Genomic DNA, 24080 nt, shown 5'->3' on the forward strand with positions numbered 1-24080 from the left:
AGAAACTGACCTTTTTTCAAATTAAATTATTTAATAAATTTCTAATAATGTCTTCAATAAAATATTTGAATAAATAAATAAATATGGATTAAAAAATATGTGAAAAATGAATATAAAATTATTATTCCAACAAAAAAAAAATTATCAAATTAGATTCTAATATAATTTTAAGTGTAATTATAATTAATGTCATTTATTAATATTTTAAATAAATTTATAATTAATTAAAGATATTTTAATGGTTAATATTGTGAATTTATATTGTAATTAAATTTATTCGTCTTATATTTCAAAATAAACTATAAAATTCCACGTGTACACCACATTTTTAGCACGTGTCTATTACTATTTATTTAATAAGTTTTATTCCTAATGTTATACTTTAAAATTGATGTGAATATAACTTTTAAGCAATTTTATTATTGTAAAAATGACACAAAATGGCCTGAAAATAGACGTGGGATCTCACAATCCATCTTTTTATTGATACAGCGCCCAATGTCTGACTCTGATATCATTTGTAACAATTCAAGTTCGTCGCTAACAGATATTGTTCGTTTTAGCTCATTACGTATCACCGTCAACCTCATGTTTACGTATCTGATAGGGAGAAGTTCCTACACTCTAGGAATGTTTCGTTCCTCTGTCATTTTGATGTAAGATCTCACAATTAATGAATTATTACCGTAAGATTTTAGGACTATTTCGACCTAGAAAACCCACAAAACGTCAGTTTTTTGTTAATTTTTTTCTTGTTTTTTGATGAAAGTCTCGTTGGGTAAATTTTTCTTGACGAGTATACTTTGTGTTGGAAAAATTACGATTTTTTCAATGTATAGCGTATGTCCATATACCATTTTAAAAAAAATCATATAAATTAATAATTAATTAGATATTAAATTAAAAATTTAATTATTTATTGAATAAAAAAATTGAAAATTTAAGAAAATATTAAACAATATTTAAAATAGTAAGGATCAAAAAGTCCAAAGACGAAAATTCAACTAATTTAACGATAAATAAATTCAAACTTTTTAAAGGAAAATACAATTTAAAATATGGAAAAGGTCAAATAAAATATATTTATAGAAATTATAAGAAAAAGGAAAAAAAAAAACAAAAGTCAAAGTCTTTGACTCAATAACTGCGACTCGGCCTTTAATGAAAGAACCCACAGCTGACGTGGCACGTAGTGTGAACACGCGCAAAAGACCGCAACGACTTTAACTCTCGTCGCATGTTTGGCGCGTAGACACCACTCGCTAATTTTTTAGGTGAAGTGTAGAGCACGCGCCATAGTTGACAAAAGAATATAAAATGTTTGCGATTTTCCCCCAACGACTTTTTTATCCCGTCCGTACGCAATTTGGACTTGGTAACATTGACTAATTTTAATTTCGTCCATTAATTTAATAATTTCCAGAATTTTAAATTATTTTTGAAGTCAACGTGTCGTCTTCTGGGAGATGAGAAGATCAGATTGATGTTGGTCGATTCTCCACCGTCCGATTTCCTTTTTTTTTTTTTTTAGGAAAAGAAAATTTCCATTATTGATTATTCAAAACCCATTAACTGGAATTAACATTTAAATAAATAAATAAATAAATAAATAAAAATTGGGGTTTCCTAAGATAGGTCGAAGGAACATATCCAAACCACCAGAAAATATGGTTAAAGTCGGTTTAAAGAAAAAGCGAAGGAAAATTTTTTAAAAACTTTTTTTTTTTCCGGGAAAAATAAAAAGGAAAAAAGACGGTGGGAATTTGCGTTTTGCACATGTGGCCTTAACCGGCGGGCGGCGGCGGCGGCGGCGGCAGCAGCAGCAGCAGCAGCAGCGGTGGCTCCGGCCAAGAAACTTCAACCAGCATAACTAGATGCCTTTCTTTCACAAAAGCGCTTCGAATTCTCGGCTTCAACAGAAAGCACCAGATTCTGTTTTCTCCGTTGGTCCACCGGAGCCGCTCGCTCAGCGTCGGCTTACCAGGCAGAGGAAGCTCCGGCATCTTACGGATCGAGATATTCGCTTTGAACAACCTCGATCGTTTCCTGATTCTACCGATTTATTGTCAAAATCTAAAACGCATCTTGGAGGTTCCGAACGTTGGTCCTCCATTGCTTTGCCGCAGCCTTTACCTCTGCCAGAGTTCTTTCCGATTCGAAATCCAGAGTCAGGTTCTTGGAGTTCTGGACAAGGTCGCGGTGGATCGCCTTTCGAAACTCCGGTCGGGTGAGTTTTCTCTTGTTTCGACTTGAATTTTGCCCTAAATCTGATGAAATTTTCGTTTAATTTCCTCCGATTTCTATCATATTTTGACCTAACTTCTTTCTTAATTCTGTTCTTGAAACTGTTAGGAAGAGCGCCGATCACGCAACAGCGAAGAGTAGAAGTTCCGGTAACAATCAAAGGCGAATCGCTACAGATTTAGCCTTGGAAGTTGCTAACGGACATACAGGAGGAACTCAACCTGTAAATTTAGGGAAATCGAATTTGATTAAGGATTTTGTTTTTAGTTGTTTGGATCAGCATCCAAACAACAAAGCCAGGGGTTCCCCAACTCATCCGAGTGTTGAAAGGGGTAACTACAAAGTGAAACAGAAGATTTCGACGTCGAAGAGTGCACCGACGAGCATCTTTCCGAGTCCTGCCGTTAGCCCGCGAAGATCATGTACAGGAGATCCTTTTATTTCTGGTTTGAATCGCCATGAACATCAGGAATCTCCTTCCAATAATTCTCCCAAAGTACCATCCCTTAAAACTCCAAATAGTTCTCAACCTTCTCCTCTCCAAAGCCCGGCAGCTCAAAGTTCTGCAAGCAATCCCAGATCTTCTAATGATACGCCATTTCCTCTGCATCATAAGTTACAAAAGAATCATAGTATAGGTCATGTCAATGCCCATCCATTGCCTCTTCCTCCTCCATTAGTAGCCTCGTCACAATCGTCTCCCCAATCTCTTCCGTCGAAAGAGAAACCATACATTTCATCTGTGAAAGGTCAATGGCAAAAGGGAAAGCTTATTGGACGTGGTACGTTTGGAAGCGTTTATCTCGCAACGAACAGGTATGAATGTAAACTAAGCTTTTCGCCATTGTTATATTACTTGTATGAAAGCGTTTATGAAGTCATCCTCATAGTTACTTGCATACATTTTAGCGAGACTGGAGCTTTATGTGCAATGAAAGAAGTTGACCTCATTCCTGATGATCCTAAATGTGCTGAAAGTATAAAGCAACTAGAGCAGGTATTAAGTCATCTACTTTCTTGAATTCTCGTTCATCCTATATGTATCTGTTGGTAGTTTAGTTAATCCTGAAGATCTGCTGCCCCTTAGAGAAAGAATTCTTGGCAAAAGAGGTGCTATGAGCAACCTTCTTCCTTCTTCCTTGTCTATACTATTGTAATAGCCCAAGCCCACCGCTAGCTGATATTTTCCCTTCCGGGCTTCCCCTCAAAGTTTTAATACGTGCCCACTATGGAGAGGGTCTAGCCCTACTCCGACCAATGCCTCGCACCATCCGATGATGGGCTCTGATACCATTTGTAATGCCCAAGAGGACAATATTTGCTAGCGGTGGACTTGAGCTGTTACAAATGGTATTAGAGCCAAATAACGGGCGGTGTGCTAGAGAGGACACTGGGCCCCCTAGGGGGTGGATTGTGAGATCCCACATCGATCGAGGAGGGGAACGAAGCATTTCTTATAAGGGTGTGGAAACTTCTCCCTAGTGAATGCCGTTTAAAGTCTTGAGGGGAAGTCCTTGAAGGGAAAACCCCAAAAGGACAATATCTGCTAGTCGGCTTGGGCTGTTACAACTATCACGTAGAAACAAGCATACAACGCTTAATGGAGGGTATGAGGTTTCCGAGTTTGAATTTACTGTGCCCCTATAAACATGAGGAAGCCGCCCATGGCTGTACACATTACTCTAAAGCTGGATAAATCTTACCTTCATTTGTTGCTCTCTTTGAGTTAGAAAGACCAAATCTATGAGTCCCTACTATTCTTCCTTTGATCATATCATTTATACCATCTCGAGCTTGCTTTTTACGGGCTTCGATGCAATAAACATTAGTAGATCGAATAATGAATGAAACGATCGTATGATGTTTAATCTCCAGCCATCTAACTCCCTTCTTGTTGTCTCAGGAAATTAAAGTTCTTAGTCAACTTAAACATCCAAATATTGTACAGTATTATGGAAGTGAAATAGTAAGTGTTCTATCGTATCTTTACGTATCAGGAATTACTTCTACCAGCATTACCAACTCTAAAATTTGGGTTCATTTTTGGAATGTAGATTGGGGATCATTTCTACATATATTTGGAGTATGTTTTTCCTGGGTCAATAAATAAATTTGTCCGTGAACGTTGTGGAACGATTACTGAATCTATCGTTCGCAATTTCACCCGACATATTCTCTCTGGACTCGCTTACTTGCATAGCACAAAAACGATCCACAGGTGCGAGACGAATCCCTCTCTGTAAACAGATAATCTCTGTGATGAGTTTTTTTATTCCCATTGTTGAAGACAAGATGAACTGGCAAAAGAAAGTCATTGGATACGACATTTGTTGTGCTTTCTGTAGGGATATCAAAGGTGCAAACTTGCTAGTTGATTCATCAGGCGTCGTCAAACTTGCAGATTTCGGGATGGCGAAACATGTGAGTTTTCAAGCACTAGTGAATATCGTTTTCGTTGCTTTCAATGTTTTTCCCTCTATAATCACAGCGTAGCCTCGTTTTTACCGTACTTCGGGCATGTTTGGGAGTAATTCTGAAATGGTCAAGACTCAATTACTTTGAAATGGAGCCAGACAAAGTAATTTTTTGTAACAACCCAGGCCCACCGTTAGCAGATATTGTCCTCTTTGGGCTTTCCTTTTCGGGCTTCCCCTCAAGGCTTTAAAACGCGTCTGCTAGGGGAAGGTTTCCACACCCTTATGAATGATGGTTTGTTCTCCTCCCCAACCAATGTGGGACATCACAATCCACCCCCCTTTCGGGGCCCAACGTCTTCGCTGGCACTCTTTCCTTCCTCCAATCGATGTGGGACCGCTCCCAAAACCGCCCCCCTTTGGGGCCCAGCGTTCTTACTGGCACTCCGCCTTGTGTCTACCCCCCTTCGGGGAACAGCGAGAAGGCTGACACATCGTCCAGTGTCTGGTTCTGATACCATTTGTAACAACTCAGGCCCACCGCTAGCAGATATTGTCCTCTTTGGCATTTCCCTTTCGGGCTTCCCCTTAAGACTTTAAAACGCGTCTGCCAGGGGAAGATTTCCACACTCTTCTAAATGGTGGTTTGTTCTCCTCCCCAACCAACGTGGAACATCACATTTTTTGCCATTCCAAAATCACTCCTGAAACACGTTCTTCCTTTTCTTATATATAATTTTTTCAACTGCTAATTGCTTATAAACTTTGGTCATTGTCTCCTCTGAAGAATTTTAAACATCTTGGAAGAGATTGAGATGTTCCAGAGGCTTAAACTCTACTGATTCTTTTTATTTTTCCTACTCAGCTGACAGGGCAGTACGATCTTTCGTTGAAGGGTAGTCCGTACTGGATGGCTCCGGAGGTATGCGTCAAAGTCGACTTTATTTTTGAAACGGCGCGTTCTCGTTTAACTCTGAATTCATTTTCAGGTCATAAAGGCTGTTATGTTGAAAGATGCCAACCCTGATCATGCTTTGGCAGTTGACATTTGGAGTCTGGGTTGCACCATAATTGAAATGCTGAATGGAAAACCTCCATGGAGTGAGTTTGAAGGGGTGAGTTTCTTAGTTAGTTTTTGTTCTTTCTATTGGCTTTCTTCTATTTTCTTTAGACAAAATGGAGTCAGCACCTAGATTCGGTCGTTACCGAAACATCATTGAACTAACGATAAATTACGTTTTCGAGTTTCCAGCATCAAGTTATGTTCAAGGTGTTGAATAAAGCCCCTCCTATTCCAGAAAAGCTATCTCCAGAAGGGAAAGATTTCCTCCAGTGTTGCTTCCAAAGGAATCCAGCTGACAGATCAACAGCAACGATGCTCCTTGACCATCCTTTCGTAAGATCCTCAATCGACTCAACCGTTTCAGTCCCAACATCAGCATTTTCGACGATGAACCTCGTGGTTAGTTTTACTTTTAGAACTTTATTTTTTAGTTTTATGCCTAGAAACCTCGTTAATTTTCGCAGTATGCCTAGAAACCTCGTTAATTTTCGCAGTATGCCTAGAAACCTTGTTAATTTTCGCATTCTACGCTCTCTCAGGTATTGAATCCTCAAGATCCCACTCCTCCCAAAGGAGATCAGGTGCAAAAATCTCGTGGAATGTCGGCTGCAAATGGTTATCTGCCATGCCGTAGGTAGCTATACTAACTCTTGCTCATACACTTATGTGAGATCCCACATCGGTTGGAGAGAGGAACGAAACATTCCTTATAAGAGTGTGGAAACCTCCCCCTAGCATACGCATTTTAAAACCTTGAGAGGAAGCCTGGAAGAAAAAGGCCAAAGAGGAAAACGTCGGCTAGTAGTGGCTTGAGCTATTACAAATAGTATCAGAGTTGTCCAGTCGTGTGCCAGCGAGGACGCGGGGCCCCAAGGGGAATGGATTGTGAGATCCCACATTAGTTGGAAAGGGAAACAAAACATTCTTTATAAAAGTATGGAAACCTCTCCCTAGTAGACGCATTTTAAAACTTTGAGAGGAAGCCCAAAAGGGAAAATTCAAAAGGGACAGTATCTGTTAGCGGTGGGTTTGGGCTGAAACACATACTTGTACATATTCTCCTGTTTTTTTTTTTCTTCTTGTTGTCCATCCATTGTACTTGATGTTGATTCTTGCAAGCTTTCCTTGCAACTAACCTCCGTTCTTAATCGACTCGCAGCCCTTCATCGAACATTCCGAGCAATATTCCTGCCAGTGCCGTTAATAACCATCACTTTTCTATCTCAAGGACTCATAAAAGGGAAGTACCACACCTCTGAACTACAGTTGTGGATATATTTACAGGCAAATCCTAGACCCGAGGAGGCTGGCGACATGAGCTGGGATAGAGTTCATCGTTCCCACGCCTCGTTTTAACAACAACACTCAATCCTTTTTTCGAACAAACTCTCATAGGTCTTAGAAACCACCAAACTTGAGGCCTTCCATCATTGTTTGAGCAATTCCCCTGACTTACTTTTTGTACTTATAGCAATGGTATCACACTTGAAAGATGATACTAGGAAAAGAGGAGGACATACACACACATTCTTTTTGTACACATTCTTTTTGTACACATTCTATAAGCAGGATTAGATTTGGATCTGTATATAGTTAGGTCGCATTTGCGCCGGCTCGATCGCTCGATCGCTACAATGAAACTCACAGCGCTGGCTCGTTCATTACATCTCAGTAGACTTCAATTTCTCCCTTCAGAGAAGATTAAACACCATTTCAAGCTCAACCCATCAGAAAAAACCTCAAGAACATGGAAGATCAAATCTTATGAGCTTGAAGAGAAAGATTAGAAATATGTTCAATCATATGCCAGAGGCTTCACGTGAGACCGTACTGAGCCATTTCAGCCAATGCTACCATGAAACAGATACCCATAAAATTATGCTCTGCTGCACTTGTTGTTGTCTTTGTTTATCTTTCCTCTGCTTAAATTACAGTGACTTTTTTTTTGAAGTTTTGTAAAGTCTGTAGATTCTAAGCTCTGTAAATTGCTCATTTGGGTCATTTGACATATTTGTTTGTTTATTACTCTTCAAACACACAAAAAAAGGCACAATCTGGGAAAGAGATTGGACTTTTTAACACTCCCAAAGATTCCATCTTTTCTCCCCTTTTTCCTTTCTTTTCTTCTCTCTCTGGGTTCTTTTAATTTCCATCGTAAGTAAACCACGCATCTTTTTCGCCATTGGAGAGTGACTCTGTTTTCTTCACCTCTCTAATGTCACTCCCAATTGACCAACAATCTCCGCCGGCGCCCGGAATGCAGCAACCTTACGGCGGCTCTGTTGGTCCTGTCATTGGAGTGCTCGTCGTCATCATTGTGTTCGCGGTGGTCGCCGTCGTTGTGGGGCGGCTGTGCTCGGGGAGGAGTATAATGGGTTACGGCCATTTCGACTTGGAGAGATGGGCGGAGGTCAAATGCTCGTCTTGTATTGATGGAAGGGTTAGCTCGCCGTCGCCGAGGGTTAATGTCTCCACCGCCGCTGGTTCTCTTCCGGCGGCGACAATGTCGGTCCAAACCCAGCAAGATGAACCAGCTTCTCAAAATCCACCTCCCAACGCTTGATTATGAAGATAACCCAAAATTTCTGTGTTCTTTTTTTTTTTTTAAATTGGAATGATTGTTTGTTCAAACTCTAAATTCTATCGCCATTTCATTTTGCTTTGCTCGATCCAGCTGGCATTTTTAATTTTTAATTTTAATATGATTTTATAGAAAATTATCTCATCAATTTTTTTTTTCTTTTTTAGGGATCAATTTTTTTTTTCTTTTTTAGGTTAGAGTGTTGGGAGTGAGTCGAGATTGAGTAATTTAGAAAATGATCCTGAGTTTATAAATAAAGAAATACATCTTCATTCGTACGAGATCTTTTGGAGAAGTTTAAAGCAAAATCACGAGAGTTTAAGCTCAAAGTAGATAATATCATACATGAAGAGTCTATTTCTAACGTGTTACACTAAAAATTTCAACCGAGACCCTTTTCTATACAAGTCAATTTACTTTTTTAACCTCTTTCCATTTTATTTAAATTAAAGTAATAATCTCGAAAATTACTTTTAAGGTATTTGACTTTATTCATTTAGGGTTCCTTGAGTTTTAAGGTATTTGACTTTATTCATTTAGGGTTCCTTGAGAATAGAAAAGTCACCGTTATCATTCGTTATGTTTTATTTTAGTTCCTTGAGCTCGATAGATTTTCTATAATTCAAATAAATAAAAAGTACTCGAAAAAAGAGTGATCAAGTTAATGTGCCTAATCGGCTCTCGAATTAGTGTTATTACACTAATGAACTAGATAATACATATATTATTAACTTAAAAGTTTAAATGAGAGTTTAGTTAAAAATGGAAGCATTCCTTTAGAGGGCAGATGAGGACAGGCAATGTTGGCAGCGAGCACATTGAATGCGATAATCACAAGTAACTGTTAGCTGTTATTCAGTCAACATGAATTAATGCTGCTGGAGATTCAAACATTCACCATCTTCCTTTGCTTCCTTTCAGCCATCTCTCTCGCCATTCAATTTCCCTATCATTCAATTAGAGACTTCGTCGGTAGAATGAGTCACCTTTTCATGGCTAGATCGAATCAACTTGTGACGACCCGTATTTAAGATTTGAAATTCAGATTTGACACCTAATAGTTCCGACATTCTCCTGCAACATGATCATGTTACCTATTCTTTGCTTCTCAAGAGTGGTGAAGACTATTACGACTATTTCTACAGACAAACAAGAGTCGTTCTAACATATTTTATCTTCACTCACATGCATCCTAAAAAAATTCTTAAGAGGCCACCCGACATCTAATTGCTTTTGTGATTGAGCCAATGTAAAGGAAAATGCACTTTGTTCATATACTCAACATATAATTGCTCTTGTGATTGTGATTGAGCCAATGTAAAGAAATATGCACTTTGTTCACCCACATGACTTTCAATTCTTTTAAGCATTTCTTGGTCACTCTATTCTCATGATCTCTCATTCAGATGTGGTTTCGATTCATTCTTATACCCTCCTTTACTCAAATGTCATATGTCTACCTGTTCCTACCTTAGTTCGTCCCGAACCAAATCTTATTAAGGAGAGGTACCATTCTGATATCCTAAGTAACGACTCCTCTTGTCATTACACAATTAGAGAGGTTCAATTTCTAAGATCAAAAACAAAAGATGAAAATCCATTTCATAAATTAATTAATTTAATTAATTCTAGCTTCATGGTTTATACATATATTATTAAACACAACACAATTCAAACAAAAGCTTAAATTAAAATCCATTTCATACCCGTTTGTTCCAAATGTCTGTGTTTCAACATGGTGGCTGCTGCTTATTATCTGATCCAGGGAGTGTTGTCGGGCGCTTCAGTTTGAGAAGATGAGAAAGTCCTGCAATAACATGAAGCCGACTGCTTGGAATACCCGTCTTTGCTAGCGCCTTGCCTTGTTTGTCCAAAATCACGAAGCAAGGAACATAACTAATATCATAATGAAGAAGCTGCATAAACATGTAAGCAAGAACATTACCAACAATGCTAACACAAACCACCCATTCAATCAAACACACCACATATTTCAGTTCATATGATCCCTTTACAAGATAAATATCCACAGAACTATGGAAGTGAGATCAACACGAACGATTCTGGGTAAGGTTTGAACACGCAGGGCGATTTCGTAGAAACACGAAAAGAATTTGAAGAGTGATCTTCGGGCAATCATCAAGTTATTAATGAAAATGTAGCAAGGGGATTAACAAATTTGTAACAACACAAACTCACCGCTAGCAGATATTGTCATCTTTGGGCCTTTGAATTTTTCCTTTCGAGCTTTCCCTCAAGGTTTTAAAACGTGTCTACTAAGGAGAGGCTTCCACACCCTTATAAGGAATGTTTCGTTCCTCTCTCCAACCGATGTGGGATCTCACATTCCACCCCCTTCGGGGCCCAACGTCCTCGATGGCAAACCGCCCGATGTTTGCCTTTGATACCATTTGTAACAGCCCAAACCCACCGCTAGCAGATATTGTCCTCTTTGGGCTTTCCCTTTCGAGCTTCCCCTCAAGGTTTTAAAACACGTCTGCTAGGGAAAGGTTTCCACGCCCTTATAAAGAATGTTTTGTTCCCCTCTCTAATCGATGTGGGATCTCACAATCCACCCCTCTTGGGGTCCCAACGTCCTTGATGGCACACCACCCGATGTCTGGCTTTGATACCATTTGTAACAATCAAACTCATTGCTAGCATATATTGTCCTCTTTAGACTTTTCCTTTCGAGCTTTCCTCAAGTTTTAAAATGCATCTGCTAGGGAGAAGTTTCCACACCCTTATAAAGAATGTTTCGTTACCCTCTCCAATCGATGTGGGATCTCACAATCCACCCCTCCTGGGGTCCCAACATCCTCACTAGCACACCGCCCAATGTCTGACTCTTGTACCATTTGTAAGAGCCCAAACTCACCGCTTGCAAATATTGTCCTCTTTAAACTTTCTCTTTCGAACTTCCCCTCAAGGTTTTAAAACGGGTCTGCTAGGGAGAGGACTTTACCATATATTAAGCTACTAAATTATGATGTTGTAAGAGGAAAGTTGAGCACCTCAGGCAGCCATTTATCATTCTCTGCATCAGCCATCACAATGTTAAGCCATTGTGCATTCCTTGCCTCCATCTGCGTAACAAAACCAAGCAAGGAACTGCACAGCGGACATTTGGGCGAGTAGAACTCAATGACGGTGGCTTCTTTCCCACTGGCTAACGCTGCTGCAAATGCCCTGTTTTCTGCCTCTCCTTGCTCTTCAGGACTTAGCTTTTTTCTAGACTTGGACATCTTATTTCCATCAAACGACAATGGCTTAAAAGCATTGACCCATGGAGGTGATGACTTTGAAACTTCGTTTAAGAAATTGGAAGCAAAGACACCCACATTTTGCAGTGATTTGAACAGCCAAGGACCCTCAAATGAACAGTCAGAAGGATTTTTAGGGTTCATGTCCCATGGCCATTTGAAGCAAAAGAGAGGCTGTTTGGGTGTCGAACGCATTATATTCTTCAAATTTCCTCTCAAAATCAACACCAATCCCCTGCAATTGAAACTTCCATTGCTGAAGACATTCAAAGAATTCCAGTTTCTAATCAGAACAAAAAAAGTTAACCTAGATTTTCAATTTAACTGAAACTCAAACTTGAACTGCGAATCTCTGGAACTCGCGATACTTGCGCCATTCTAATGGATTTAAGTTCGCATTTCAACAAGGAATCACCACAGAAATTCGCCGTCGATTTTGTTTTCGAATATCTTGAATCTTAACTCAAGAGATTCAGTGGATTCGAAATTCTAAAACCTAAATTCTCGAACGTTTTCCTTTCATTCCATTCACGAAAAGACAGTAAAACGAAAGGATTACAGAGAGAAATGAAGGATTCTATTACCTTGTTGTGCTTCTTCCACAAGCGCGGTACTCGAAAATTGTGAGTTGCAGATAGCTTGGCCTGAAAGAGAAGGGCGCTACTGCGCAGCAATTTGGCTTGGCTGAATATTATGCCGATGCGCTAAGGAAGAAGACGACGACATTGAGAAGGCTGTGAAAGAAAAGCAGGGCGAGCGGAGGCGGGGGATTTCGAGCTCGATGGCTTCTCCTTTGCCTTCATTTCTGTCCGTCGTTGAGAAAGGATTGAGTTCGGAATCCGGCGGCGACAGTTGGGCCAATATTGGGCCTTTCGTGAGTGTTTAAATCTTGTGTGGGCCTTGACGGGTCAACCCGGTCGCTTCTATGACAATACAAGCGAGGCTTGAGGGCTTGTTAAGGAAGGCGGCTAAACCGAAAGGCGTTTTCTGGTCCCCTTGAGTCGGGGTGGTACTGGTGTGTGGGGGTGTAACACGACGAAACAAGGGATACGCTAACGTCTTTACTTGAGATCTGAAAATTCAAATGAAAGACAAAATAGAAAAAGAAGTAAATTCCTTTCGAGTTTTGCATTCACCCTTATGTCAAGACNGCTAACGTCTTTACTTGAGATCTGAAAATTCAAATGAAAGACGAAATAGAAAAAGAAGTAAATTCCTTTCGAGTTTTGCATTCACCCTTATGTCAAGGCCGATCCCACGTCTTTTCAGAGGTCACGTTGTAGCTTCCGACTTCTCCCACGAACCCTGAAGCCCATTTATTAAAAAACAACCCAATTTTCATAGAAGTATCTGATCGATACGATATAAGATTAGGTTGTAAATAAACTTATTTGGCTAAGATGGTCATCGCCCACGAACCCTGAAGCCCACATATCAAAAAACAACCTGACTTTCGTAGAAGTATCCAATCAATACAGTTTAGGGTTGTGTTGTAAATAAACTTATACGGCTAAGATAGCCGTTCCAGAGGTCGGCTGCAGTTTCCAACTTCACCAGCGAATCCTAAAGCCCATTTATTAGAAATACAACTCAATCTTCACATAAATATCCGATCGATATAGTTTAGACTTAGGTTATATCCCCAAGGTATCGCAACGTTTTGAGGACATCGATCGACCTAGTTGCACCTTGCTCTTTAACATGGCACCGCAGTTCTCGATAAGAGCTATAGTCTCGTACTCTCCTCGACCTCTCTCCTTTGATCCGAGACTTTGTGAGATTTTATATTTTAATCCAATATTCGAAGCGTTTAAAAGAGCTAAGGGGGGATTAATGAGATCTTTTGAGGTAATTAATTAAAAGATTTTACAATCAATTCAGATCAGATATTGTCATTAAATGTTTATTGAAAGCTTATGATACTCAAATATTTAACTGCACCCCTAATTTAGTAATATCTAAAACCACACAAAGCCTAACATTGGGGCCACCAAGCATGTGCCCCCACGCCCTTTATTCCCTCTTAATTATTATTTTCTCAAAAATATACATTTCTTTTTTTCTTATATTTTTTTTAATTTAATAATTAAGTATTAAATTCGGCACATACGAGCCGTCTTATTACTCCTACTCCAACTCGGATTATCTAGTTTAAATTATTTTTTTTATCGGTTTGGGCTAAGTTAAAATATTTTGAAAATCGAAAAATTTGGTTCGATTTGCAGGTTATAACTTTTTTGGTCGAAAAATTCGAAATAAGATTCACAAGTAGTCCAACACTCACCTGTTAGGAATCAAGACTCTCCACAATGGTATGATATTGCCCATTTTAAGCATAAGCTCTCGTGGCTTTGCTTTGTGCTCTCCCAAAAGGACTCGTAACGATGGATATAGTATTCTTTGATTATAAATCCATGATCATTTCCTAAATTAGTCTACGTGAGAGTTTCATCTACCAACAGATATTAGTTACAAATGTTAACGATGCACTCTGCCTTGTAAATATTTGATATTTAATAAGGGTGTTCGTGGGTTGGATTGAGACATTTTTAGACTCAACCANTCCATGATCATTTCCTAAATTAGTCTACGTGAGAGTTTCATCCACCAACAGATGTTAGTTACAAATGTTAATGATGCACTCTGCCTTGTAAATATTTGATATTTAATAAGGGTGTTCGTGGGTTGGATTGAGACATTTTTAGACTCAACGAAATTGTCGAGTTTTTAATTTTTTAATTAAAATAAACTGCATTAAATAATGAACCCAACCTAATCCAACTCTAAATTTTTTTGAGTTTGACAGGTTTGGGTTGTTCTCAGCCCTATAATCAAATTTTCCTTTTTAATATAAGTAAAACGTTAGTTATTACGACATTTATTTATTCATTTTTAAATATTTTATTAAAATTTACCTCTCAATTTCAATTCTAGAAAATAAATAATAAAAAAATAATTATAAAATTAAATAAAAATATGGACCAAACCCAATTCATTTTTATTTATTTGAACCCAACCCAACACAAATAAGTTCATAATCCAACATAAACCGTATGGGTTAAACATTCATGTTATTTAAGTTTAACGAAATTTTAGCTGTTAATTTTATCTGTACGGTGGATTAGCAAATTNAACCCAACCCAACACAAATAAGTTCATAATCCAACATAAACCGTATGGGTTAAACATTCATGTTATTTAAGTTTAACGAAATTTTAGCTGTTAATTTTATCTGTACGGTGGATTAGCAAATTTTTTTTAACAAAAATCCAACTAAAAACACAGAGGATTTAGTCGATTATGAAATATCGAGTCATTCGTGTCACAAACCCAACCAGTCTAAAAATTAAAATTTTTAAAATTAAAATCTCGAACCCAACTCGTGCAAACAGCACAATATCTTGTCTAATAAATATTTAAATCCGAGTATTTATTTAATAATTATTCCCATAAATTAAATTAAAAAAATCTGCAATCCAAACAGAAGGAATCTCTCTACTCCCCCATTTGCCATTTAATAAATATATTTATGGAAATAATAAAGATAGGAAAGTTCGTAACACATTCATTCTATGATTCCATATTGTTTTAAAAATTAATTTTAATATTATAAAATACACAGATTTGACAGTTGACGACCTTATCTAATTCCATTCAAACCTGCTTTTTTTTTTTTAAAAAATAATATTATGCCAAAAATAAAAGCAGTTGAAATTAATTATAATATGCCAATACATGCCAGGCTGTAATGCCACGTTGGAATTTTTAATTTTTTTTTTTAATGAATCATTATATTAACAGGAAATTAATTAATACAGCTTTTTCTATGGGAAAAAAAAAAAAAAAAAAAAGACAGAGAGGACTTTGGCATATTCGTTAATGAAACTCTTGATTTTCCAAAAACGTCGTCGTCATGTACTCTCTCACCTCCCTTGCTACCACATCCCTCATTGCATCCCAAAACCCCGCCGGAAAACTCTCAATCCGCCGCTCCTCCGCCACGACACCGCCGCTGATTCCCGGCGGTGCAAGAGTCAACGCAGTCAATGGGTCATCCTGTAACGGTACGGAGAGTTTGAAATCAGAATCAGTCACGGCATTGGCATGATTGTCAGGGGTAATTCCGTCTATTACTAAATGATGTTGTTGGTGTCTTGCTCTTCGCTTAAGCGTGGAGTTCCAGTGATTCTTAACGGCATTATCGGTTCGGCCTGGAAGTAACCGAGCAATGGTAGCCCACCGGTTCCCGAACCGGGAATGAGCCGCTAAAATCGTCTCATCCTCGGTGGCGGAAAATGGGCGGTGCTCGACGGTTGGACTCAACTGGTTGCACCAACGGAGGCGGCAGGACTTCCCGGAGCGGCCTTTAATGTAACGGCTAATCAAGGACCAGTTTCGGGGTCCATAGCGGTCGACGAGTTGGATGAGAATCCGATCCTCCTCCGCACTCCAGGGGCCTTTGATCTTCTCCGGGCGGCCGGAGGGGTTCCCGGAGAAGGAGGAGTCGGAGGAGGTGGAGGAGGAGGAGGAGGAGGAGGAGGTTGTCATGGTTTGGAGAGAGAAAAGAGGAGTGAGAGAGGGCGGAGGGGGTTGTTTGGGGGATTTATATGGGAGGAGAGAGAAGGTGCATGAATCTGGTTGTGATGCATAATCCAATGGCTTTGAGGTAAAGACTAAAGAGGGAGCTTCCAGGAAACTGGATTCTGTAAAGTAGGTGGGGAATACGTACTAGATCTATGTACCCTCTTTTTATTTTTTTTTTTATTTTTTTTTTTAATTTTTTTTTTTAATTTTTTAATATATATATATATATATATATATTTAGTGGGATTTCTTGGGATATTACATGATATTTTATTCCGTGGGGTTGTAAATTAAATTGATTAATTAATTTGAATGGATTATTATGTGATTGTAAATTAAGGGTTGGGATCGAGGGAGAGTTGTAACCGTTCAAACTCACGGTTAAAAAATGTAAAGAATGACAATATTTGTTAGTGGTGGGTTTGGGCTGTTACAAACGGTAGTAGAGTTGGACTATGTGTGGTGTGCCAGGGGTGGATTGTGAGATCTCATATTAGTTGAAGAGAAGGGACACATTTCTTATTAGGGTGTGAAAAACTCCCCTTAGTAGATGCGTTTTAAAACATTTAGGAGGAAACCTAGAACGGAAAGTCTGAATAAGGTAATATTTGTTAGCGGTGGACTTGGGTTGTTATGAATATTATTAGAGCCAAACACCGTGTTGTGGGCCAGCGAGGAGGAAAGCCTGGAGAAGATAATATTTGTTAGCGGTGGACTTTGGGCTGTTATGAATGTTATCAGAGCCGGACACCGTGTCGTGGGCCAGCGAGGAGGAAAGCCTGGAGAAGATAATATTTGTTAGCGGTGGACTTGGGCTGTTATGAATGGTATCAGAGCAAGACACCATGTCGTGGGCCAGCGAGGACGTTGTGCCTTAAGGAGGTGGACTGTGAGATTCCATATCGGTTGGAGAGAATAACGAAAGATTCCTTATAAGAATGTAAAATACTCTCTCTAAGTAAACACGTTATACCTTTATAAGAGGAGGGCTCTCTTTTCTTGACATGAGTGTGACATCTTTGTGATGGAACCTATAGATTTGTACGATGAGATGGGTATCCACTTTTGTGATCCTCAATCCTCATCTTTTGGTCGACTATTTGACAATTGAAATGTTCTATTGATTTGTCTTAAGGGGTCTAGGGGTCTAGTTCAGCTCGAGCCTATGTACTTTTTTGACTTTGTAGGTCTAGATTTCGTAGTCATTCTTAAGTCAACAGATAACGTAAAATAAGAGGCATCCAAAGTAACCCTAATTTAAACTACATTTTACGTTGAATTTTTTTTGAATTCCTTTACTACAAATATAATTCATTAAATTATTCTTGTAAATAAAATATAAAATAAATTTACATAATGGACTAATGCATAATTACAAAATAAACAAGAATTAAAATAAATAAATAATTTAATACTTAGAAGGTAGGGATAGTTGAATAGGGGCAATATCGGAAATTGGAAGAAATAATTAAATCTGGTAAGATAAGGAAGATGATAATAAAATCATTCCCCTCACCGAATGAGCGGCGTTTAGGACATGACAGTAAACACAGAGCTGTTTAACACTACCCATTTACGTTTTACAGCTGTAAATTTTACATTTTAACTAGGTTCAGTAAATTTTTTATTTAATTTTCCGGACGAAAAAATCCCCACAAGAAATGTGCATGAATGGAGTGCACAGGTAATTTTTTCTCCATTGTTTTAAAAAAAAATATTTTGTACGGAGAAAAAATGCAAAATTATAATTTTTACCGTTAAAAAAAAAAAAAAAACAGAAATCTAATATAATATTAATTTTTAAAAATTTAAATTTATTATAATATATAATTAATAATATTTATAAGAAGTTTTTTTTATCCCAATTTCATAAATGGTAGGTTTATTAGCCAAAATAAATATTCAAATAAAATTATGGTCAATTTATAGAAAGTTGTGCAATTTAATTGTAAAATAAAAAAATAAATAAAAATTAATTTACTATCATTTGTAATATATATATATATATATATATATATATATATATATATATATATATATAAAAGCGGGAATGTGACTATATAGAGATGGTACAATCTCGTCCTTGACCGTTATTTATCTAATAGAGAGAATCTCTCTCGACTATATATATATATATAAAAGCGGGATTGGGATTGTACAGTGATGGAAACTACAATCTTGTCCCTGACCGTTATTTATGTAATAGAGAGAAATCACTGACGACTTCCTTCCTCATTCTCCATCTAAATGTAAATTTTCCACTTCATTCAGGAGCCAATTTTATGGATTCCCGCTATAAACAGACATATCTATTCTCATTATTGTACTTAAAAAAAATAATTAATATATTATAATAAATAAAACTTTTGTTATTTATTTAATTTTTTTAAAAAATAAAATTATTTAGATTTTTTATGCTTAGTGGACTATTTTGTTATTTTATATTCGCCCTGCATTTCGGGAAATTACTGAATTCAATTTTTTTTATTAACAATAATAATAATGATTAGATTAAAAACATGATTAATTAAATAAAACGAGTATTTAAAAAATATATATATTGCTGGAAATCTTCCACGCCAGATGGACCCACGCCAGGCTGGAAAAGAATCTCACGTGAATCGAGTTGAATCTCTTTGACCTTTCGCACTCCCTTTCGGTGTGGCGTAAATCTTACATGCCACTATCTTCGCTCATTTTTAAGAACGTGTGATTCACGCTCTTACATCGCACGTGCGTAATTCCTCTGGACGTACCCGATTACATCAACGGAGCAACCCACGTGGCAATTCTTGCAGTCCACTGGAGCGCGATTTGAGTTGTACAAGGCAGTTGAGCCGTTAACACAATATAAAATAATATAATCCAGCTGGCAACTCACTGTAGCACACCGACTTTCAGTGCTCCCCTCTAAACTTGCCTTTTCTGACGTGGAATTTTATATTTCATAAAGACCTTATATATATATATATATATATTTTGTTCAATATTAATGGACAAACATTTGACCTAGCCTATAAAGTTAAATATTTATTTATAATCTTTTTTGTGATATAATTAATAATAAGTTTGAGTTTATTGCAAAATTTATTTTAAACCTTTATAAATTTTTTATTTATTTGAATATATACATATATTATATTTAAATATACCGAACTTTTATTCACAAAATTAAGACAATTTCCAGCCATTACAATTATAAAATACTATATATATATATATATAAATATAAATTTCCACAAAATTATAAATAATAGAATATAATATTTTAATTTTTTTTTTAATTTACACTATATTTACAAAAGAAACAAAAAGAAAATACTATTATTCGTAATATTTTTAAAAGCACCTATTTAAATTGCATATAATGTGAAATTTATAAATACATATGAATATATAAAGAAAAGACCAAAAATTATACAGATCATAATGAATGTGTCGGACATAAATAAACAATACGATGTGAATAAAATTTCCTGTCTGCTACANTTTTTATTGTAAAATTGATTCTTACTCCCTAATACAAATTTATAAGGTTTAAGATTGAGGGTAATTTTTCTTTTTACCGCAGTTAAATAATATAATATAATTATTGAAAAATTAGCCGTAACCTATTTTTTAAATTTAAATCTCTCAACGACTCAAAAAAATGGTATATCAATGATATTTTAAATATACGTACCAATAGTTGATATACGATAGAAAATTTTGTTATATTCGTAAATGACACGACAATTAGTTTTATCGTCGATTTAATGGGCTCTTCCCTCAATGACACTCGTTCCTTTTTTCCAATCCATGTAATCCACCTCATTTGGGGAATAACAAGAAGGCTGACGCATCCTCCAGTGCCTGATTTTGATACCATTTGTAACGCCTCAAGCCTACCGCTAATTGATATTGTCCTTTTTGGGCTTCTCCTTTTGGGGGTATCGTCCGGTGTCTGGCTATGATACCATTTGTAACAGTCCAAACCCACCGCTAGCAGATATTGTCCTTTTTAGGCTTTCCCTTTTGGACGTAAGTCTTTCTTCGTTTGAACCTCGCCTTAACTTTAAGGCTATGTCATCTTAAGGTGCTGCTAAATGGAAGGATTTTATCAACGTCCATGAATGAGAGGATTATTGGGAGGGAGTCCCACATTGGTTAATTTAGTGGAAGATCATAAGTTTATAAGTGGAGAATACTATCTCCATTGGGACGAGGCCTTTAGGGTAAGTCCAAAGCAAAGCCATGAGAGAGCTTATACTCAAAGTGGACAATATCATATAGAGAGTCGTGAATGGTATATTTATTTGGGGGCACTGTTAATAAATAATTGGTTTGGTAAAGATTGAACAAGAAGAAAGAAAGGCGGTGGATATGTAGGAAGGGGGAGGGACCAGCGTGTCCCCCTCCAACCCAATCCACGGTCGGCACAGAGGGATGGCGGGTTTTTCATTTTGTCCTTATCTTCTCCACGTCAAACATTTAGTTAAATGGTTGTTATAAAATTTTATTTTCTTTATTTTCTTTATTATTTTTTAATTTTCTAAATTAAATACTTTGTAGGCTTAAAAATCCAAATGAGTAAAAGTAAATATTAATATTAAATAGTTTATACGTCTAGATATGGTAAATTTAATTATATTAACGCTCTAAAGTATTTTATATATATATATATTTTTTTTCAAATCTACCCATATGAAAATAAATATTAATATTAAATAGTTTATACGTCTAAATATGGTAAATTTAATTATATTAACGCAGTATTTTATATATATATATATATTAAATCTATCCATATGAAAATAAATACTACTATTAAATAATTTATACGTCTATATATGGTAAATTTAATTATATTAATTTTCTAGATTGATAAATATCTTAAAAACTAACTTTTTAAAAGTTTCGATAATATCTTGATTTTTTTTTTTATCTCAAAAATCTTTTTACCATTAATTTTGGATGTTATTGTCAGTACTTTCCTATAAAATTTCACCTTATTTACATTTTTTTAAAAAAAAATTTATTGTAGGAACGAAAATCATCTATCGACCATTCGTAAATTAATTTCTAACTTTTTAATGTTATTTTTCAAAGTTTATGAGTATTTTTTAAATATGTACGGTAAAAGTATTTTCTAAGAATAAAAATAAAAATATGTCTTTAAATTATAAATGAGTTTATTTGAAAAAACACGTCACGAACCATTATTATAATCTGCTAAAAACTATTTACGAGAATTTTAACTTGTTCGATAGTATTAAAAATTTGGTTGAGAGGAAGACTCGTGAGTTTTGGGCACGTCTCGAGGGTCGGTGTTCGGTTAGTTGCTTTACGTACATTTTTCGCTTTTTGGACGGGCTTGACTTTTGGGGCATTTTAATTAAGTCGTTTTTTGTTTTTTGTTTTATTATTATTATTATTATTATTATTATTATTACTATTATTATTATTTGGCTGCTGCTCCATCCTTTTCTCACATTTTACCAACCTCACTCTCATTTAAATTTATAAAAGTATTTAATTATATAAAACAAATATATAAGAACTTTGCCTTTTTTTTCTTTTAAAAAATTGATGTTTTTTCAAATTGGTAAGTTTTTTTTTTGTTTTATTTTTTTATTTTTAGAAGGTTGAAAAAAAAAATTCACCAGGATAAAAAAAAAAAATCCATGAGTTCATATTCTGGATTAGATTCATCTGAGTAACAATCGGATGAACTGAATTGTAGACATGAAAGCGCAAGAACTCAACCGGATCCCCTCGAATTAGGAGAAAAGAGGAGTAGGTCCCATTGAGCTCTTACTAATTAGAATAATTTATTCGTATAAATGACAAAATGGATCTTTTCGATGTTTCACAAAACTTATTTCTTTCTGATTCTGAATTGCTTCAAAAAAATTGATTCAGACCATCTCTTTCGCGATAGTATCGGTCCATACTTTCAAAGCGAAAAAAGAAAGAGAGAATCACTCGATTTCCTCTTTCTAGATGAAAGTTACTATCTATACCAATAAAGTGTACTTTTCTTTTGGTGGCTAAATGGTAGAAATTTTATGGTTAATTATTATTTACTTGGAGCAATGCTAGCTGAACCGTCTCTTAAATTTTTTATTGTGATGCATGTGAGTGGGGACAAAGTATGATATGCTAGAAGAACTCGTATTGGTATATGGGGATAGTATTTAGCCACGCATCGCTCTTTTATTAGAGTGTCACATTTTTCTTTCCAATCTTTTTATTATTTTTTAGAATTATTTATCAGTTAATTAAAAAAAAAAATGCTTTGACAATCGATTCAAGTCAGCAATCTAATCATTATTCCGATGGATTAAAATTAAGTTAAAACAATTTTGCAAATAGGGAAGAATAAAGTGTCTTTTTAAAACTTCAAATAAAATGTATTTTTATGTGATGTCCGGTCGCGAGAAGAACAAAACACCATTTATAAGGGTGTGAAAAATTTTCCCTAGCAGATGTGTTTTAAGCCTTTGGAGCCTGAAAGGGAAAGCCCAAAATAGCCAATATCCGCTAGCGGTGGATTTGGACCATTACAAATGGTATCAGAGTCGGTAAGGACGCTGACCCTATAGGGTGGATTTGAAGGGGAGTGGATTTAAGATAAGGACAAAATTGCATTAAAAATCCAGACCCGGCCCAATAAGCTCACAGATGACAAAGCCCATAAACCAAACTGGCTATAAAAGGATTCCCGCCCCTTTCAAATTCGCTCCCATAGCGGGAACGAGCCTTGCATCTGAAATTTTCGAATCTACTCTCTGTTCTCACGGCCGATATCAGGTTCTCCAACTTTCGTTCTCTTTATTATTCTTGATTCAGGAAAGAATTCGGATGTCTTCTTGTTGCCGATCTTAGGTTTTCGACATTTCATTTGCTTCATTATTATAGATTTTATATTTTTTTTTATGCTAGTTTTGATGCTTGGCTTTGATTTCTTCGGTAAAGCGTTTTTACTGGTTTACATCGCATCATCGATGATGCAGTAGTTAGATCTTCGTTGTACTACTTCATGATGATAGTTCAAGGTTTTATTCTTAAAGATCGAGTGTCAAATGTCACACTCATTTGATCTTTTTGTACGTATCGATCTTTTCCTGTCTTTTCTTTACAGTCAAATTCGTTCGGTCAATTTCTGATTGCTTGATCTTGTCAGCTTTACTTCTTAATCATTAACTTCAGTTTGATCGGGTTTCCAATTTGCCTGCCTGTAACTGGAATTACTTTTGCGCTCCGTTTCTGAATTCAGTTTTCTGCTGTAATATAAGGAAAGAGTTCATTGTTAAGATTCTGCTTCTATTTGCTTTGATTCCTTCAAAATTATTTCGATCTCCATGGATTCCACCTTACTCCGTTCTCCTGAGCAAAGACGCATGCAAACTTTCCTTCGTATTCGAGAATTTCTCTCTAATAGAATTCACACGATTGAGAAAATACGATTATCTTGTTACATTACAATATAAAGAGACATTTTCCATCACCAATCTGCTAAAGCATCACAACTTCCTATTTCTAATTTGTAGCACCCGCAGGACAGGCCATCAACAGATAAGGATTTTGTTTTAGGTAGTTGCAAATCTAATATCTTGTCACAATTAGACGATAAGTTTTTTCGTCTGTAACCAATCGAGCTTGTGAAATATATCTGAATCGATCTCTTTTTTGTCTCCCCTGCCGATTAGGTTGGAGATTGCCTGATTGCGTGACCTTGATGCAAGGTACATTTCCTAAACTATTATGCAAGGATATTATATTAAATTAGCTATTGAATTCCGTTTGTCATGATGATTATAAGTTATAATTAAAGTTATGAGAAGTTTCAGTGAGGCCCATTGTAATTAGAGCGGTGCTTAAAAAAAAAAAAAAAAAAAAAAAAAAAAAAAAAAAAAAAAAAAAAAAAAAAAAAAAAAAAAAAAAAAAAA

The 24080-nt window shown here is 36.3% G+C and overlaps 4 protein-coding genes across 6 annotated transcripts; 2 read left to right on the forward strand and 2 right to left on the reverse strand.

The window, feature by feature from the left end:
• Nucleotides 1–1689: 1689 nt before the first annotated feature.
• On the forward strand, nucleotides 1690–7802 carry LOC111798442 (mitogen-activated protein kinase kinase kinase 5-like). The gene is made up of 11 exons (XM_023681588.1): nucleotides 1690–2227; nucleotides 2353–3060; nucleotides 3154–3241; nucleotides 4148–4210; nucleotides 4299–4462; nucleotides 4590–4665; nucleotides 5524–5580; nucleotides 5648–5773; nucleotides 5911–6120; nucleotides 6261–6355; nucleotides 6881–7802. Exons 1-11 carry the CDS (start codon nucleotides 1875–1877, stop codon nucleotides 6978–6980), a joined length of 2040 nt encoding a protein of 679 aa, XP_023537356.1. The 5' UTR covers nucleotides 1690–1874; the 3' UTR covers nucleotides 6981–7802.
• Nucleotides 7803–7900: 98 nt separating this feature from the next.
• Nucleotides 7901–8414, forward strand: LOC111798443. Its single transcript, XM_023681589.1, has one exon. It carries the CDS (start codon nucleotides 7937–7939, stop codon nucleotides 8282–8284), a length of 348 nt encoding a protein of 115 aa, XP_023537357.1. The 5' UTR covers nucleotides 7901–7936; the 3' UTR covers nucleotides 8285–8414.
• Nucleotides 8415–8998: 584 nt separating this feature from the next.
• Nucleotides 8999–12408, reverse strand: LOC111798444. 3 transcript variants are annotated; one of them, XM_023681591.1, is made up of 4 exons: nucleotides 12150–12408; nucleotides 11317–11800; nucleotides 10009–10218; nucleotides 8999–9376 (listed from the first exon to the last, which is right to left on the reverse strand). In XM_023681591.1, exons 2-3 carry the CDS (start codon nucleotides 11758–11760, stop codon nucleotides 10033–10035), a joined length of 630 nt encoding a protein of 209 aa, XP_023537359.1. In that variant the 5' UTR covers nucleotides 11761–11800; nucleotides 12150–12408; the 3' UTR covers nucleotides 8999–9376; nucleotides 10009–10032. The 3 variants fall into 3 exon arrangements, with proteins under 3 accessions (XP_023537359.1, XP_023537358.1, XP_023537360.1); XM_023681590.1 differs by lacking the exon at nucleotides 8999–9376 and having other exon boundaries at nucleotides 9973–10218; XM_023681592.1 differs by lacking the exon at nucleotides 8999–9376 and having other exon boundaries at nucleotides 9973–10218; nucleotides 11317–11821.
• Nucleotides 12409–15278: 2870 nt separating this feature from the next.
• LOC111798776 (transcription factor MYB44-like) lies at nucleotides 15279–17722 on the reverse strand. The gene is made up of 2 exons (XM_023682103.1): nucleotides 17666–17722; nucleotides 15279–16293 (listed from the first exon to the last, which is right to left on the reverse strand). The coding sequence occupies exons 1-2, from the start codon at nucleotides 17720–17722 to the stop codon at nucleotides 15442–15444; spliced, it is 909 nt and encodes a 302-aa protein (XP_023537871.1). The 3' UTR covers nucleotides 15279–15441.
• Between the last annotated feature and the right edge of the window lie 6358 nt (nucleotides 17723–24080).

Source organism: Cucurbita pepo, chromosome LG07 (genome assembly GCF_002806865.2).
Source record: "Cucurbita pepo subsp. pepo cultivar mu-cu-16 chromosome LG07, ASM280686v2, whole genome shotgun sequence".
In the NCBI taxonomy this organism is placed as follows: domain Eukaryota; kingdom Viridiplantae; phylum Streptophyta; class Magnoliopsida; order Cucurbitales; family Cucurbitaceae; genus Cucurbita; species Cucurbita pepo.

Excerpts from the sequence above, each read along its gene's own strand:
- LOC111798442 (XM_023681588.1), top strand. The coding sequence starts at position 1,875 with ATGCCTTTCTTTCACAAAAGCGCTTCGAATTCTCGGCTTCAACAGAAA. Across the intron at positions 5,774-5,910 it reads CATGGAGTGAGTTTGAAGGG|CATCAAGTTATGTTCAAGGT; the intron begins GTGAGTTTCTTA and ends TCGAGTTTCCAG. Across the intron at positions 6,356-6,880 it reads GGTTATCTGCCATGCCGTAG|CCCTTCATCGAACATTCCGA; the intron begins GTAGCTATACTA and ends ATCGACTCGCAG.
- LOC111798776 (XM_023682103.1), bottom strand. The coding sequence starts at position 17,722 with ATGGGTAGTGTTAAACAGCTCTGTGTTTACTGTCATGTCCTAAACGCC. Across the intron at positions 16,294-17,665 it reads TCCTAAACGCCGCTCATTCG|TACGTATTCCCCACCTACTT; the intron begins GTGAGGGGAATG and ends ACATAGATCTAG.
- LOC111798443 (XM_023681589.1), top strand. The coding sequence starts at position 7,937 with ATGTCACTCCCAATTGACCAACAATCTCCGCCGGCGCCCGGAATGCAG.
- LOC111798444 (XM_023681591.1), bottom strand. The coding sequence starts at position 11,760 with ATGCGTTCGACACCCAAACAGCCTCTCTTTTGCTTCAAATGGCCATGG. Across the intron at positions 10,219-11,316 it reads ATGATAAATGGCTGCCTGAG|CTTCTTCATTATGATATTAG; the intron begins GTGCTCAACTTT and ends ATGTTTATGCAG.